At 50.8% G+C, this 14971-nt stretch overlaps 1 protein-coding gene across 1 annotated transcript in view; it reads right to left on the reverse strand.

The window, feature by feature from the left end:
- The window catches only part of LOC111853717 (disintegrin and metalloproteinase domain-containing protein 12-like), a 68337-nt gene that overhangs the window by 2716 nt on the left and 50650 nt on the right, over positions 1-14971 (reverse strand). The window contains exons 12-22 of the mRNA XM_072703697.1: positions 11649-11826; positions 9686-9775; positions 9399-9594; positions 8756-8864; positions 7957-8155; positions 7374-7451; positions 5864-5972; positions 5118-5256; positions 4835-4943; positions 2684-2932; positions 17-186 (exon numbers count right to left, since the gene is read on the reverse strand). Of these exons, the coding sequence (XP_072559798.1) occupies positions 17-186; positions 2684-2932; positions 4835-4943; positions 5118-5256; positions 5864-5972; positions 7374-7451; positions 7957-8155; positions 8756-8864; positions 9399-9594; positions 9686-9775; positions 11649-11826 (1626 nt within the window). The remainder of the gene's footprint in view (positions 1-16; positions 187-2683; positions 2933-4834; positions 4944-5117; positions 5257-5863; positions 5973-7373; positions 7452-7956; positions 8156-8755; positions 8865-9398; positions 9595-9685; positions 9776-11648; positions 11827-14971) is intronic.

Below are 14971 nucleotides of genomic sequence, written 5' to 3' on the forward strand. Positions count from 1 at the left end.
TTTCCAAAACCCTCACCTGCTCTTGAGAGGAATGGCCGGCAGAGGTTTGGGGACGGGAACGCAGGGGACATGGATGGGGACAGGGCCTGGGGAGTGGGCAGCGGAGGGGCTGCGGACCACCCTGGAGCCCCTACCCACTGGATCTGCTGGGAGTGGTTTCTGCGGCGGGCTGGGTCTGTCCACGTCCTGTGAGTGACACGGCGTTAGAGCCAAACGGCGCCATGCTGCCATGGCAACAGTGTAAGACAAGGATCCAAGCTGTCACTCAGGGTCACACGGGGATTGCCCTCGGCTGGGTTTGGAAAGACAGCTTGTCAAAAGGGATTCACTCTGTCACGTCTTTTTGTCCTGTTGAATTTTTGTCATTTTTCACAACCGAGTTTAGTGGAGATGGCCTTTTAATACTCTTTTTTTATTGTATACCAAAACTTACATCAATATATAAGGTATATAAAAGTCTTGGTCAAAGTCAAAGAAAACATTTAAAGCTATTTATCTGGGTAGTAAATACAAAATTGCTCAAAAAAAAAAGAACTCTTTATTATTTGAAGAAATGCAAATTAAGAGTAATACAATAAAAACCAACAAGATTTTCTTTCTGTTCTCCAAAATCTTGTTGCATGGCTAGATGATCATCGCTTCAGGTCCAAAACCTCTCAGCGATTCCACGTTAAATTTCACCACCAGCTGAGTTAAATAACATAATTATTTAAATAACTCAGTGAGGTACTAATTAGCTATACCAGCCGTGCTAGTGATTCAGTCTAAAAATGCATGTCACGTTATTACAAATACTGAGGCGACTATAGGAGAGGTTTTGAAATGGCTAAGCTGACACACTTTGACAAATATAAAATCATAGTTTTAGACCAACAGACAACTAAACATAATTTTTTCACTGCTTAAGACTTTTGCACAGCACTGTCTATTTAATGTAACAGAAACAGCCTCCCTGAACAACGAGACAAAAGAAATCGATGCAAAATGTTCCACAGCCACTAGGAGGCGCAGTCATCCTGCCGCCCATGCCTGGGTAGCCCCAAGAGCCGCGTAAACGTGATGCGACAGAGTGCTCTCATGCGTCCCTAATCTTCTCGGAGGAGATGAGATGGTGATAAACGTCTGGTAGTTTCTTCGCAGCTGCTCCACGCTGATTTGTGCGGAGAATGTGGGAGAACGCCATTTCCTGTCCGTAGGTGCCAACCTCGAGTGCAGCGAGGCATCCATAAAGAGGACAGCTTGGCACGGGTATCTGCTGGTCAGGCGGTGTTTGTTTATTTATTTATTTGTCTTCTGTTTTCTGCTCTTTGGGACAGACCTCTCAACCTTTACCGCTGCTTCCCGAATCGTCATTCCCAACCTTTTGCTTTCCCTGATATTCTGCACGAGCTGAGATCCGGCTGGTGTTGGGCCACGTCTCTGTCCCTCCGGAGGAAAGCTCAGGCACCTCGTCCACCTGCTTGGATGATGGGCACCGAAGTGGTGCAATGCCAGGGACGGCCGCTAGGGGGGCGAGACCGCTGTAGAGCTTCACCGGGGCCACTGCCCTCAGATCGCTGCAGTACTGCGATAACGGCATTTCGCCTCGGAATTACATTTAACCAAGGACACCAGTGGGCGGCTGGAGGGGGGGGGGGGGAGGGGGCAGCCTCAGTGTCTCACGTCACTGAACCATGCAAGTGGAATCCGGGGTGGGGGGGGGGTGTTGTTGTTTTCATGTAGGTGTATACAAAACTGCTGACAGAAAAATTCTTCTGTTATTCTTGATTTATTCTCTCTCTTTCTTCAAATAACCCTGATACATTGAAACGACAGCTTCCTGTAAAGTTCCAAATATCACCGAATAATGGAAATGTGCTTGAAGTATATTTACAGTTAACCGTAACGAGAAGCTAACGCTCTTCGTTATAAACCTGACGCTGACATCGTATAGGTAAGGGTACAACGCGCAGCGTGGCACTGACCAGCCTGCTGATTGGCACAAGCGTATCGACATGCCGTAATGTTGCCGTAGCTCCACGAGTGACTCTCTGAGCCTCAAATGTCATGAGGCTACATCCAGAACGTTGTGACCTGGGAGGAGGGGGCAGGGAATTAGCCAGATGGGGGCTGAGTATCAGGTAGGTTATAGCGTTGTTCGTGTTCTTGTTCGGTGAGTCCGTTTTCTGGGAACGTCTGAGACGTGAGTGGCCTCGTGCTTTTACACGCACGACAACTTCTCAACAGACACGTCACAACAATCCCCCCCCCCTCCTCCACCGACACAAGGGGTCCTGTGTGTCTCAAGTACGACGGGAGCATGGCAAATAAAGACTCGGATTAGCATGATTTAATTCCTGGGGGATTATGGGTAAGAATTGGGGGGGGGGGGTTCGCTATAGTAATTATCCAGCTGCATAAACAGACACGATGTGAAATTGCAAGCAGGGCTTCGTTTAAGATACATGGGGGGGCGGGGGGCAGCAGTTGTTGGTTCAAATTCCAGGAGGGGCCTTTCTGAAGTACCTTTGAGCAGAATATTGAATGTGAATGGCTCCAGTGCGACATCCAGCCATGAAAGTGAGCGAGAACCGTACGCTATGTTGGAGAAGACGTCAAAGCGTCTGCCAGACATCGAATGAAAACAAGCCGCTACTGAACTATACGAAGAGTGTCGTGTTGCAACTGCAGCCAGGACACTTACCATGCTGGCTCTGAAGGACGTCTGACACGGAAGATTCCGGAAGGGCGCAGCCCGAGGCAGAGAGCAAGCGTGGGAGGGGAGCACTCTGTGCGGCGGGGATGCGGCAGGCTGCGGCTGGGGGCTGGGATCCGGGGATAGGGGGGATGGGCGGCTGATGAGGATGGGCTGGTACTGGGGCAGACGGCGGAGGTTTTGGTGGTGAAAAGCGTGAGCCGGCAGGAGGGGCGGCTCTGTCCCACAGGGAACCGGCTGTGGGCAGACAAGACAGAAGCCACCATCAATCTCCTCCTCTCCCTCCTTCCAATCTCAGCATCCAGTTGGCCAAGTCTCTTTAAATACTTACAGATATTACCAGGTACCAGCATCCCGCTCTCATTTCCAAACAGAGGCTTCGTCTCATTTTGCTCACCGACTTGCACACTACCAGACTTGATGTGCACGTTCACTCGCTTAGAGCAATTATTCACGGGTGTCCCGTTCCTCAGATCAGCCAAGTACAGGACGCTTGAAGTACACTTTATCCACACTTTGGCAAATACTGCATGATTACGGCCCTTTAACGGCTTAAGTATTTAGACCACAATGCACTGACTAATGTTTACATCGCGCGAGGAAGTCCGGCAGCTTATCAGAGTCCAACATGCCTCTAAAGGAGTTTCAGTTTAAATGTGCAAAGTTGTATAACGACAAACACAGGCAACACAAATAACAACATAATTGTAGCGTGACTCTTGTTTACCTCTTCGAATATCAAGTGTGTCCCATTGCTTTCAGGAAATCCCCGCACACTTGGGCTATTCACATTCACTTGCACACTTTGCATCTTACATCAACATACATCATCGAAGTGTGTAGTATCTCAGTGCACTTGCCCTTAAGTGGGGTAAATGGGACACATTTACCCCACTTAAATGTTAAAATTGCACATTCAATACCCGCGGTCAATGAGTTAACCAGCCAGACAGAACGTTATACCCCTCAACGGAAACTTCCTGCATTTCCCAGCTGGAAAAGCAAAGGGACTCCACAGACTCCCCCGGGTGGTGTGCTCCGTAAGAGGCAAGCCTCCGCACCTCAGTCTACGTGCACCATGCACGCCTTCTGGAATATTCTCCCTTCCTGAGCAACATCCCTCCATCTGTCTGCAGCAGAAACTTTTGCAATGTAAAATTTAACACATGTAAAAATATTTCTGACATCCAGGCAGATTTTAGGGGACCATTTTCTACATCCTGAACAAACAAGCGAATGGAGCGGTAATCGCTGGATTAAAATGATCTCCAGTTCTGTCGTAACTCCATAAAAAAGCTAATCATGCTCATGGCACAGTCACTTAGATTTGAAAAGTTTAACCAAGTGTTTAATTGCACAATGCAAAATCAAACAATTGTACGACAGTCTAAAACAAATGGATGTGAACAAATGCATGCCATTCTAAAAGAACTCTATTTCACCTTAAAACAACTAAACAAACACACTGCACTCCAAAACAAATGTATACTATCTTAAACTAAACAAACATACTGTGGCCTGTACTACGAAGCGGGGTTACTGGCTTATCGGGATAACTTGTCGGATTTAAGGTACCACAGTTTAAATGGACTTCATATTCGCTCACTTACATTTTGCCCAGACTACCTTAAATCCAGCAAGTTACCCCGATAAGCCAGTAACCCCGCTTCGTAGTACAGGCCACTGAATTCTAAAACAAACGTACACTACTTTTTAATGTATACAAATGAACTACAAAATGTTAAACAAAGTAAACAATCGTGCTGTGCTCTGAATGAAATAAACAAACATCCGGCACTTGAAAAGCAAAGATATGCTACTTTAGAAAAAAGGTCCTATCGTTTGCATCGAGCAAATGGACTGAATCAGAATGGAAGCCGACTTTTAGGAAATGAGACCGAGACGGTTGCGGCGGTGACAGATGCAGGATTTAAGGCTTTTGTGGTGACCAGAGTACTTGTTAGCGCTCATCAGAATATGCCAGAGAAGGGGTTAATAGAGAGGGCGACTCGGAATGTATACGTGGATGTTCCCCCCCCCCCCCCCCCCTTACCACGCGACAGGGGAACATCTTTGTCAAATCTAGAGGGATGGTTTGTGGAGAACAGAGTGTGGGAAAAGAGTTTCCGAGATACATACCTTATATATGCTGGGACTCTGGGGTTTGCCTGGGGTCGGACGAGACGGGGAGGCCCGATACCCAGAATGCATCTGGCTGGATCTGGCTGACCTTTTCTGACCCATGGACCTTCACAGAGTACAGCCATAAAAAAACAATATATATATATATATATATATATGGATGGTGCTTTTTTACCCTCACACTACCGGAAAGCATCATAAATTCCTTTGTCTTCCATTCTCTTTTCAGGGCATGTATGAGGAGGTAGGTGATGCTCCAATCCCCCCCCCCCGGCCGTACCTCAGCTTCTCCATGGTGCTCTTCTTGCCGCTGCACAGCAGACCAATGAGGGCCCTCCTTTTCAGGCAGAGGACGAAGCCGCCCAACAAGAAGCTCAAGATGGCCGCCGGAACACCCACCGTCACTCCGTGGCCATCGCCTTAGAAACAGAAACACGCGTCACTACAGGAAACCTGCGCGATACTGACTTCCAAGTAATTATATAATCGAGACATAAAAATCATTCAATTAAGGGCTGCTTTCTGCAAATATAAAGCCTAATTTAATATCTGTAAAAACATGTTTAACAGGTGTTGCCGGTTGTACAGTCGGTAACTGGCTGGAACTGGAGCTAGATTCATATCTCAGGCAGAAGATTGCTGTTGTATCCTTTTGGCAGGGGCAATTCTAGGTAGGGGGGCATAAGAGGGGTCATAATTCATACAGAGGGGCCAACCCTAACATTAGCCAATGAAATGTTTTGAATTGGTGAGTGACAGGGGAGGCGGTACTATGGGGGCCAATCAGCTTTCAGCTAGGGTCAGTATCCCTGCCTCAGTACACCCTGACCCACTAAGGTAGAAATATCTTCTATACGGTCGGACAAACGTGAAGACAGATCGAGCAGTTAAGTGAGCCGAATATTGAGGCTTTCAGGTCCTGTTTCCGTGAAGAACATTCATGGACATGGGCAGACAGCTTCTCTTTGAGGTGTGTGTACATCGTCCCGCCCAGAGGTAAAAAGGGGAGAATCCCATTGGCCGTACCTGTCAGCCGCATGGGGCCGCTGTCCACGCTGCCACCAAAGCCTGACTTATCACAGAAGGGAGGGGACCAGTGCGCCTCACAGTGGCAGTTTTTATTATTGTTACACACCTGCGGGGACATTAGAACTTGTGTTATGGTTACAGGTCAAGCACAGAATGACACAAATGTCACTGTTACAAATCAGCTAAGTTTATTGGAACATAAACATTGCTGTTACGGACCAGCTATACAATACATCACCCTAGTTGTTGTTACGAAACAGTGAAACATGTTACAATACTTTGGTTTTTGTATCAGAGCTTCCAAAGATTATACAACACTGGTTGCTGTTGTAGACCAGTAAAACATGTAACAATACTCTGTTTGTTGTTACAGAGGAGTGTTACAGTTCTCTGGGCGTTATATGATCCAGTCAAACACATCAAAACATACCGCGAGTAAGAATAGAATCCTAGTACTGGCCGTCTGGCTGCAGTCTTCAGTCTGGTGCTTAACCCCAATTTACCGCAGTAATAATATGCAGCGATATAAATGCATGAAGTAGAAATGTAAGACATGTGAGTCACTTTGGGTAAAAGTGTCTGATAAGAATCTAAATTAGGTAATTAATTATGGGATGGGGGATGGCTCATCGTCGTCACGGTGAGCGACTCCCCCTGTTTTTCACACGGTCACGACAGCAGCGCAGTGGGGGGGGGGGGGGGGGGGGGGTGAAGAAAGATTCCCTGTAAGGAAGTAATTAAGGCCAGCTGCAGGTGGTTTCAGGGTGACAGCGTTCAGTGGGGGGGGGGGGCATATTGATGAAAATGCTGGGAATACCAAGCCTGTTCCAGTAGGAGGCGCTAACATCCCCCCTCTGGTGACACAAGGACCCCTACGCCTTCATTGAAACCGGGTCACAACGCCTGCTCCATCTGCCCCCCCCCCCACACCGCCGCCACAATGATACCATTAACTCAGTTATTAACTAATTATCTCATTTACGGGTCCTGCGCCCATGCACCCCATCTCAATGCCTCATGCAAAAGATAACAGCCATTAGACATGAAAGACATTACAGGCCCCCCAGCCCCCGCCCCCCCCCCCCACACACACACACAATGTCAGCGTCAGAATGAGCAATGCTGCTGGAGACTTCGGCAAAGCGAGCTTGGGTTCGACTCTCCGTGCGTCACTAACCCTAACCCCCCATTCGGTGCCCGGAGGACAGTGAGTGGCTTTTTAAGGCAGACGTAGGCGGGAGCATGACACTGAAGCCATCAGAGCTCTGCGGGTAAAGGGAGATTAATGGGGACGTGGGATTCCAGTCACGGTAATTCGGGGCCTGACATGGCGTGACACACCCCCCCCAGCCGATTCTCCCCCCGGCCTCCGGGATCACTCACCCCCTGGCCTCCGGGATCACTCTCCCCCCCGGCCTCCGGGATCACTCTCCCCCCCGGCCTCCGGGATCACTCTCCCCCCCGGCCTCCGGGATCACTCACCCCCCCGGCCTCCGGGATCACTCACCCCCCGGCCGCTGCACTTCCCTGAGCACTCGTGCACCCCGAACACGCTGATGTTCTGGCACTGTCGGTTCAGGCACATCTGGAGCAAAAGGACAGACAGATTCAGCAAATGAAGGCCGGGACTTCAGAGGTTGGGGTCAGCATTCCTTCCTGCTGCACAATATCCCTACAGCTTTACGGGACCATCCAAGCAGTTTAAACGTAAGAAGGGATTATAGGAACATGATGTGCGACTTTTTAGAACGTGTTCCAGGCGCCAAATTCGGAATGAGTGTCTTTCCGAAAAAGCAATAAAGTTACTCTTTTTATTGTTTTCAATTTTAAAGTGGTCAAAGAGGATTTAGAAATCAATACCTTCTGTTTTTATTTGAATTTTACATACTGCCCAGGTTTGTGACTACAGAGTAGTTGAAAGGTGATTATTAGTCTAGGCAGGGGTCGGGTCACAAAGGCGCTGACCCCAGCGGAAAGCTGATTGGCCGCCGGAGTGCTCCGCCCCCTGTCACTCATGCTTCAGGACATATCATTGGCTAATGGTAAAGTCTGTCCCTCTGTATATGTATGGTTCTGGAGATTGTGCTCACCATGCTGTCTCCACATTTGGTACCAGCCAGTACCAGGCCTGGGTCTGGCATGTCGTCCCCCAGGTACACGTGCGTCCCGCGGCACAGGATCCGCCCACCTTCCTGCAGGGGGATGTTGGTCTCTATGGAGACGGCGTTCGTACCAATCACAGGCCGGGCAGCACCGCCCTGACACTGGATCTTGCCACACTTGGCATCGCTGCAGACACACACAATGGACGCCAGTCACAGTGAGAGGTACGGCATGCTGCCATCGCCCCAAAATGCAGCCCCCCCTCCTCCGCCCCCCCCCCCCCCCCCCCAAACCGTCACACTCCCAGCAGGAAAAGCATCCAATCAATTTGCCATTTGCACCTCTGTCGTCCCCGTAACTTTGAAGGTTTGTGGCTTATAAATTGACCGATAATCCATTTTGTGCCATTAAATTTGCTCGCCGCGGAGCCTCTCCGAAGCGTGAATGTCGGGATTCCGTCCGAGTATTTCTCTGGTTCTTGCTTATTACGAACTCTCATCGGATATGTTTCTGCTGCACGTGTTACTCACACAAGCGCTCGCTCACATCCTGTCAGATCCCACGTCATTAGGGCAATTACGTAAATGATGAGACGACTGATGAAAGATTTAAAGGATATGGAAATGAAAACCGTGAAAAAAAACTTCAAGTAAATCATCAAAAGCACTATCTATCCGTCCAAGTGAGAGTAAACTCGATCCGAAGGCTTCTTTTTCTGTTTTTGGGTTGTTGTGTGGCGCCCCCCTCTGGATGCCGTGGGAAGTTCGGCGCCCGGTGAGTCCTCACCGTGGATCGCACTTGGCAAAGGAGCCCCTGGGGTCCTTTCCACAATTCCCATAGGGGTCCCCGGCTGAGTTCACCCGCTCGAAGCAGATTCCCGGCGCCGGCTTGGCACCTGCAGGGAAGGACACCATGCATGTGGGAGTCAGCGCCACCTGGCACCCAAAGGTTGTTAGTTCCAGTCCCGGGAGGGAAACTGCTGTTAGACCCTTGAGCAGACCATTTAACCTAAATAACTTCTGTAATTTCTGGCTGTTTAAACAGTTAACTGTCAACAATAAGTTATGTAAGTCACCTGAATGTTATAAGTAAACATAATAAAATATCCAGTACAGGGCGGCAGTGGGACTGGAACCTACCCCAGGAAACACAGGCAGCCCTGCAAAGACGACCAGCCCATCACAAGTTAGGCATCCATACCATCAAGAACATAACAACTGCATGTTTCTGGAAACATTTGGTGTACTGAGTAAATCACATTGTTTTAAATGTTTTGGTTGTTTAAAATCTGTATCAGCACATTTAAAAAAAATATCAGTACAGTTCAGTAACTCTTAATAAAAAAATCACTATAAGAAACAATACAGGATGCTATGACAGATAAGATATCGCATAGCTCCCCGGTGCCTGAAGGGGGCGCTGTCCTCACCGGGGCCCCACAGCGTGACGCACTGCTGCTCGTGGGTCTGGCAGACGCCGTTGTAGCAGTAGCCGTCCATGCTGTGGCAGGCGTGCCCGTCGTGGAGGTAGACATTGGCGGGACAGTGAGGGCTCGTCCCTGTGCAGAATTCTGGCAGGTCGCAGGAATTGCTGGATTCCCTGCATGGTGTGCCCGCTGGCTTTAGCTGGGGGGGGGGGCAGAGACGGGGGGTGAGGCGCAGTCTAGGGCACTCCTCCCCTTTCTGGGGGCCTCAGGCATGGGGGGGGGGGGGTTACCTGGCAGTCCTCACAGCACTGGCCGTGCGCGCAGAAGGCACCAGTTTTCAAAGTGCAGGTTGTGGCGTTACAACAGGGATTCATGCACTCCTGTAATGGGGGGTGTTGTGGGGGGGGGGGGGGGCATAACAGAGACGACACTAGTTAGGGTACGAGGCTGCATGACCACAACTGTGATGTCATCACCATGAACCGCGCGCAAAGCTGTGTCAGGGGCGGCCTTCCCCAGGGCGGGGGGGCGGGGGGGCATGGGTCCTCAGGCAGTCAGCGGTAATCGGGAACCTCTTACTCAGTCTGCAGAGTGTGGGAACCCGCATGGGCGGGAGGCCATGGAGAAGACGGGAGGGGCAGGGGGGGGCAGGGGGGGCATGGCGCGGGAGCCATGATGTCAAAGGCAGACAGTCTGACCCGGCGGTGCCTGGGTGCCCTCCCCGTTGAAAGGGGAGGGGCGGCTCCCCCTGTAGGTGAGGGCACGGTGCTGCGGTTCTCTGAAACTTAAGAAGCTAGGGTCCCATTAAAGGGTGTGTGGGGGGGGGGGGGGGGGGGGGGGCTGATGATTCACACCAAATAGACTGAGAGCAGCCCAGATTTTAATGAGGCCCTTAGTGGGGCCAGATGAGGGCCCGGGTACCGGTTTTGGGGGGGGTTGTGGTTGGCTGTGGCCTCATGCAGCTGTCACCCTATTGTCAGTGACTAAGGCAGGGGCTAAAACCCCACAGCCACCGTTCATAACGTCCCACGCAGATGTCCGCCTTCGCCGGCGGGAAGGGCCCCGTTTGGCTTCGCCGTCGCTGGATTCCGCCACCAGACGTTCCTCAGGGCATTTTAACATTGATTTATTCACCAAACATCCAGCTGCACAGACGAATAAAAATGTTACATTTTCTGCGCGTATCCAGCGCGTAATGAAACACGTTCCGTCAACATAGCCCCACTGTTTGAGTAAAGAAGGCAGGCCAGAGAACTTTCTGTTGAGTCAGCTGGAACACGGCCTACTGTCACACCATCCGCCTGTGCAGTTTTGTGGTCGCCCCCCCCTCCCAGAGAGTCACAAATCAGAGGTCTTTGATGGACATTGTCTCAGAATGTGATCCATCATCTCCAATGGGGATGAAGGGGCTCAAGGCGACCGTCCCGATCGACCTGTACATCCTGTACCACTGAAGAGAGGCTGGAGAATTCTGGAAGGGGATGTTTCAGACGTGCAAAGGAGTGTTTATTTGCAGGACAGCACCCCATGAAGAATAAGGAGGGTCCTTTAGACCTGCGAGCTCACTGATACACTCTGCACATATGCTAATAAAGTTTTGTTTCCATGGAAATGTGTCGGTTTGTGCTCTGTTTGTGATGATGCAGTCAGAGTGAATCTTTACTTCATTATATCTTTATGGTTCACTGGGGACAAACTTGGGCAGGGAACCAAAATTTTATACTTATGTATTTTTTTGCAGATTTATATCCAATTTAGATATTTTTGGCGCTATATCAGACTTGACTCTCTCCCACGGGTCTGTCTGGCTCACCTCGTCCATTTCCACACGTGCCACCGGCACCCGAAACTGCTGACCTCCCTCTCCAGGAAACCGCGCAGTTTCCTGACTGGCCAGTAGAGGTCAGTGCAGTGGTCACCTAAGGTACCCCAGCTCATGTAAACCCAGCCTTCCTTGCCATAATCTTGCCAATAATGTTCCCCTGCGGCAGGAACTCCCGGTCTTGATGGACCAAGTCTGCTGTGCAACCCAATCAGAGAAGCTGGCGCACCCATAACCAAGAAAACTACTTCAGAACCGCAGTTAATGCTAAATTACTGGTGTACTGATCTCAACAAACTCCTACATATTACATACACATAAATTCCTATCTAAGGGATCGTAAGCATGTGACCACAAGCTAAATACTATAGTCAAAATCAGAAGGTGGCCCCGTTTCTGTTGTGCATTTGGGGCCCCTGGCAGGACCTTACCTCCGGCTCGCCGCAGTCGCATTCCTCGGCCTCCTCCACGTAGCCGTTGCCGCACTTCTGCCCCCCGTAGAGCACCTTGACCTCGGGCATGTTGAACAGGCACATGCCCACGCCCTTTTCCAGACTGGCTGCCAGATCCTTCTTACTGCAGCTGCTGAACACCGTGGGGAAGGGGTACCTGGTGAGGAGGGAGGGGGTGGGGGTCGAATCCCAACTCAATCACGTGGAAGACAGACTCGGGTCAACTTATCCACATGACCCAATAACTCAGGAGGGTAAAATTAGTTACAGCATCATGATGGGGGGGGGAGTAGTGCAGCCTAGTAGGTTAGGCCTCTGTGACTGTGATCAGAAGGTCGCCGGTTTCAATCTCATGCTTGCCTGAATAGTCACATTGCCAAGCGAGGGCCTTCAAAACCTCCTTCCCACCCCCCAAAAATCATCCAGGTCAAATTGGTGATCCAGCACCCCAAACCTTACTTGCATCTGTGCAAGTGTGTGTATGTCACAAGAAAGAGAGAGAGAGCCAAAGAAATCCTATGTACTTAGAGCATCATTTTGATTCACAATCTGCAGCTGTAGCTTTAAGAAACCCACCGAGATTCACGGAGAAAAGGCATTTAAGACTCTGACTGACAAGCAGGACAACTAATACCTGTCCATTAACAAAAGTTGGAGCTCGTGGGTAAGCTGTGGGTAATACTCCTTCCGGAAAGGCGCGTGTGCGCGTGCTGCTGTGTGGAGGGGGAGCGATTCAGCGCTGAACTCAATCTGCCAGGGCTTTGTTACAGACGTCAAGCTGTTCCTAAGGCGTTGACAATGGAGCATGAGGGCCGCGAGCCTTATCCTGTGTTTGCGAGGCGCGCGTGTGTCACTCCCCCGACGACGCAGGAAGCTACGTCCACGAGGTTCCTGTCCCTGGGACTCGCCGGCGTTCCTTCCCACCCTCCGGCGAGCATTTCCAGACCGGGAAGAGTATGACAGATGACAGCATCCTGGAACGTGACAGAACAGCCCGCTCCACTCACACCCCCAGCCCCCCCCCCCCCAGCTGGCACGTCGTCACACAGTCGATGCGGCGACTCGTTCGCTGTCAAAAAACAATCGGCGCTGATACATTTCCTTATTTTTCAAATGTTGCTCTGATAAGAGCAGCGGAAGCAGCTGGAGGCTCCGCGTGGAAGCGAATTAAACAAAAGCTTGTGGGTGAAGCCCGAGTCGTTCAGGGATATTATACTGAACGGAGAACAATAATAAAAACAAACAAACAAACAGTGGGTGAAAAAAACAGAGATTCTGTTTAACTTGTTTAGATATGGCCGTCAAAAAAAAGTTTTTAGTGTATTTTATGGGGGGTGGGCAGTACCCTGGAATCACTGTCAGCCTCTTCACTCTGGTACGAGGAGTGGGGGCTGTCTATGGCTGAATTTACCCCCCGGGAGTCTCCTGGGGAGCCATGAGGCTCCAGAACATGGGGGAGGAATAATGGGGGGCAGGGGGCTGATAGCATGCAGTAACCCCGCCCACTCGAAGCCACCACCGAAATCAATCCTTTCCCAAAGTCCTCTTGCCGTTGAGCTGTTGAGCCTGATTGTGACGGAGGTGCTTGGTGGCTGATGGAGATAAAGAAGCTGAATCCGGCGACCGGGAGGCAGGAAGTGGGGGAGACGACTCTTCTGCTTTTTTGTTATCAGTCATTCCCAGCAGGAGCCAAACGACGAAAGGGATCGAGTGGAAAAACAGAAGGAAGAATACGGCAAGCAGCCGAAGGATGAAAATGATGGACGAAGACCTCAAAGAGACAAACCGAGGTGGGATCTGACCTCTCTACTCCAGTGACAGCGCTGTCCGCAGGCTGTGACGCGCCACTACACCTCCGCCGCTGTATCTACCACGGTTCTGGGGAATGACATCATCGAAGCGGTTATAACGGGTTCTGTAGCCCGGGTCAGACTGGCAATTTCTTTACGAAGTGCCAATTCTCTTGTGGGCCTTTTTCCGCTGAGCGTAGAATACGAGATGATATTTTTTTATCCTCTGAAAATGTGTGAGCCACATGGTTAGCTGGCCCCTGTGCTATCATGCCGCTTGGTGTGTGTGTGGGGGGGGGGGAGGGGGGGGGGTTTGACATGCTGACGCATGACATCTCCGAGTCCCCTGGTCGCACGTGGTCAGGAGTGAGGTGCCAGGGCTGGTCTGGGCTTATCTCAGATGTTGCATCACAACAGACTGTTGCCCATACTGTCATGGGGGGGGGGGGGGGGGGGTGGACTGCGGAAGGGGGGGCCTTCCTTTCCACTTACACCCACCCTCCCAAGCTGCTCAACTCCCCCATCTCTATAATACGCCCTCTTCCAACTCCTGTCCTTCGCCAGGATATGTGTCCCACACACCATGTGTTAAGGGAAGGTGTCAGAGGTGTGTAATTAATGGTTTTTAAAAATATATATGAAAAAAATAAAATTTGGTGCCAAGCAGGCCTCTGTGTGCCGAGGTGACCAGCAGAGCTCCAGGGCCAGTCTGGGCCAACCCGTGGCTTACCGCTTGCCCAGAAAATGGCGCCCCCTGCTGGGGGCCAGGCTGCCATTGAGGGGTGTGTCAGCCCAGTCCACTGGCCCGCCCCATCCCGTCCATCACCCGCCCAACCCGACTCTGGAGGGGTATTCCGAGAGAGCCAGAATGCCCTACGGACTCCAGGAATGTTAGCTGACAGGACGGTGGGGGACGTCGGGAACGTTTCGATAGAGGTGATGTCCGGAAGCTACCAGATAAGGAGGCCCCGGTTCCATGAGCGAATAAGCCAATCACGATTCACCCCCTCCTTCCCCACAGAGACTTCTCAAAGGTAACAACAGCCCGTCCGGTTCACACGGCACCAGGAAGGAGGGGACCACCACCCCCCCACCCCCCCCCAAAGACCAGCCGTGAGGCTGGCCAGTGAAAAAACAACCAGAGACCACAAGAGAGTAATTTCAGCACAGCACTGAACGCCATGTTAGGTAAACATGACATCAGCAGCAGCCCATCTCCAAGGTCTTCCTGGTGTTGAAGATGTCTGAGCAGGATGTAAGCGGAGAGTCAGCAGGTCCAGGAAAGAACTCGTGGGGCAATTTATGCCATATTAATATTAATTTAAGCGTTTAAAGTCACATTCCACACACACGCACATTCTCGTGTTTACCATGCAGAGGCGGAGGTGTGAAATACAACGTTCCCCATGAAAACCATTTACCGTAAACGCAGATGTGAAACAGGCCGCGAGTGCGAGGTGCAGCAAAAAATAAAAGGATGATTAATTTCCTCAAGCGCCGTCGGAAAATGCG

The sequence above is a fragment of the Paramormyrops kingsleyae genome, chromosome 20, assembly GCF_048594095.1.
Source record: "Paramormyrops kingsleyae isolate MSU_618 chromosome 20, PKINGS_0.4, whole genome shotgun sequence".
NCBI lineage: Eukaryota > Metazoa > Chordata > Actinopteri > Osteoglossiformes > Mormyridae > Paramormyrops > Paramormyrops kingsleyae.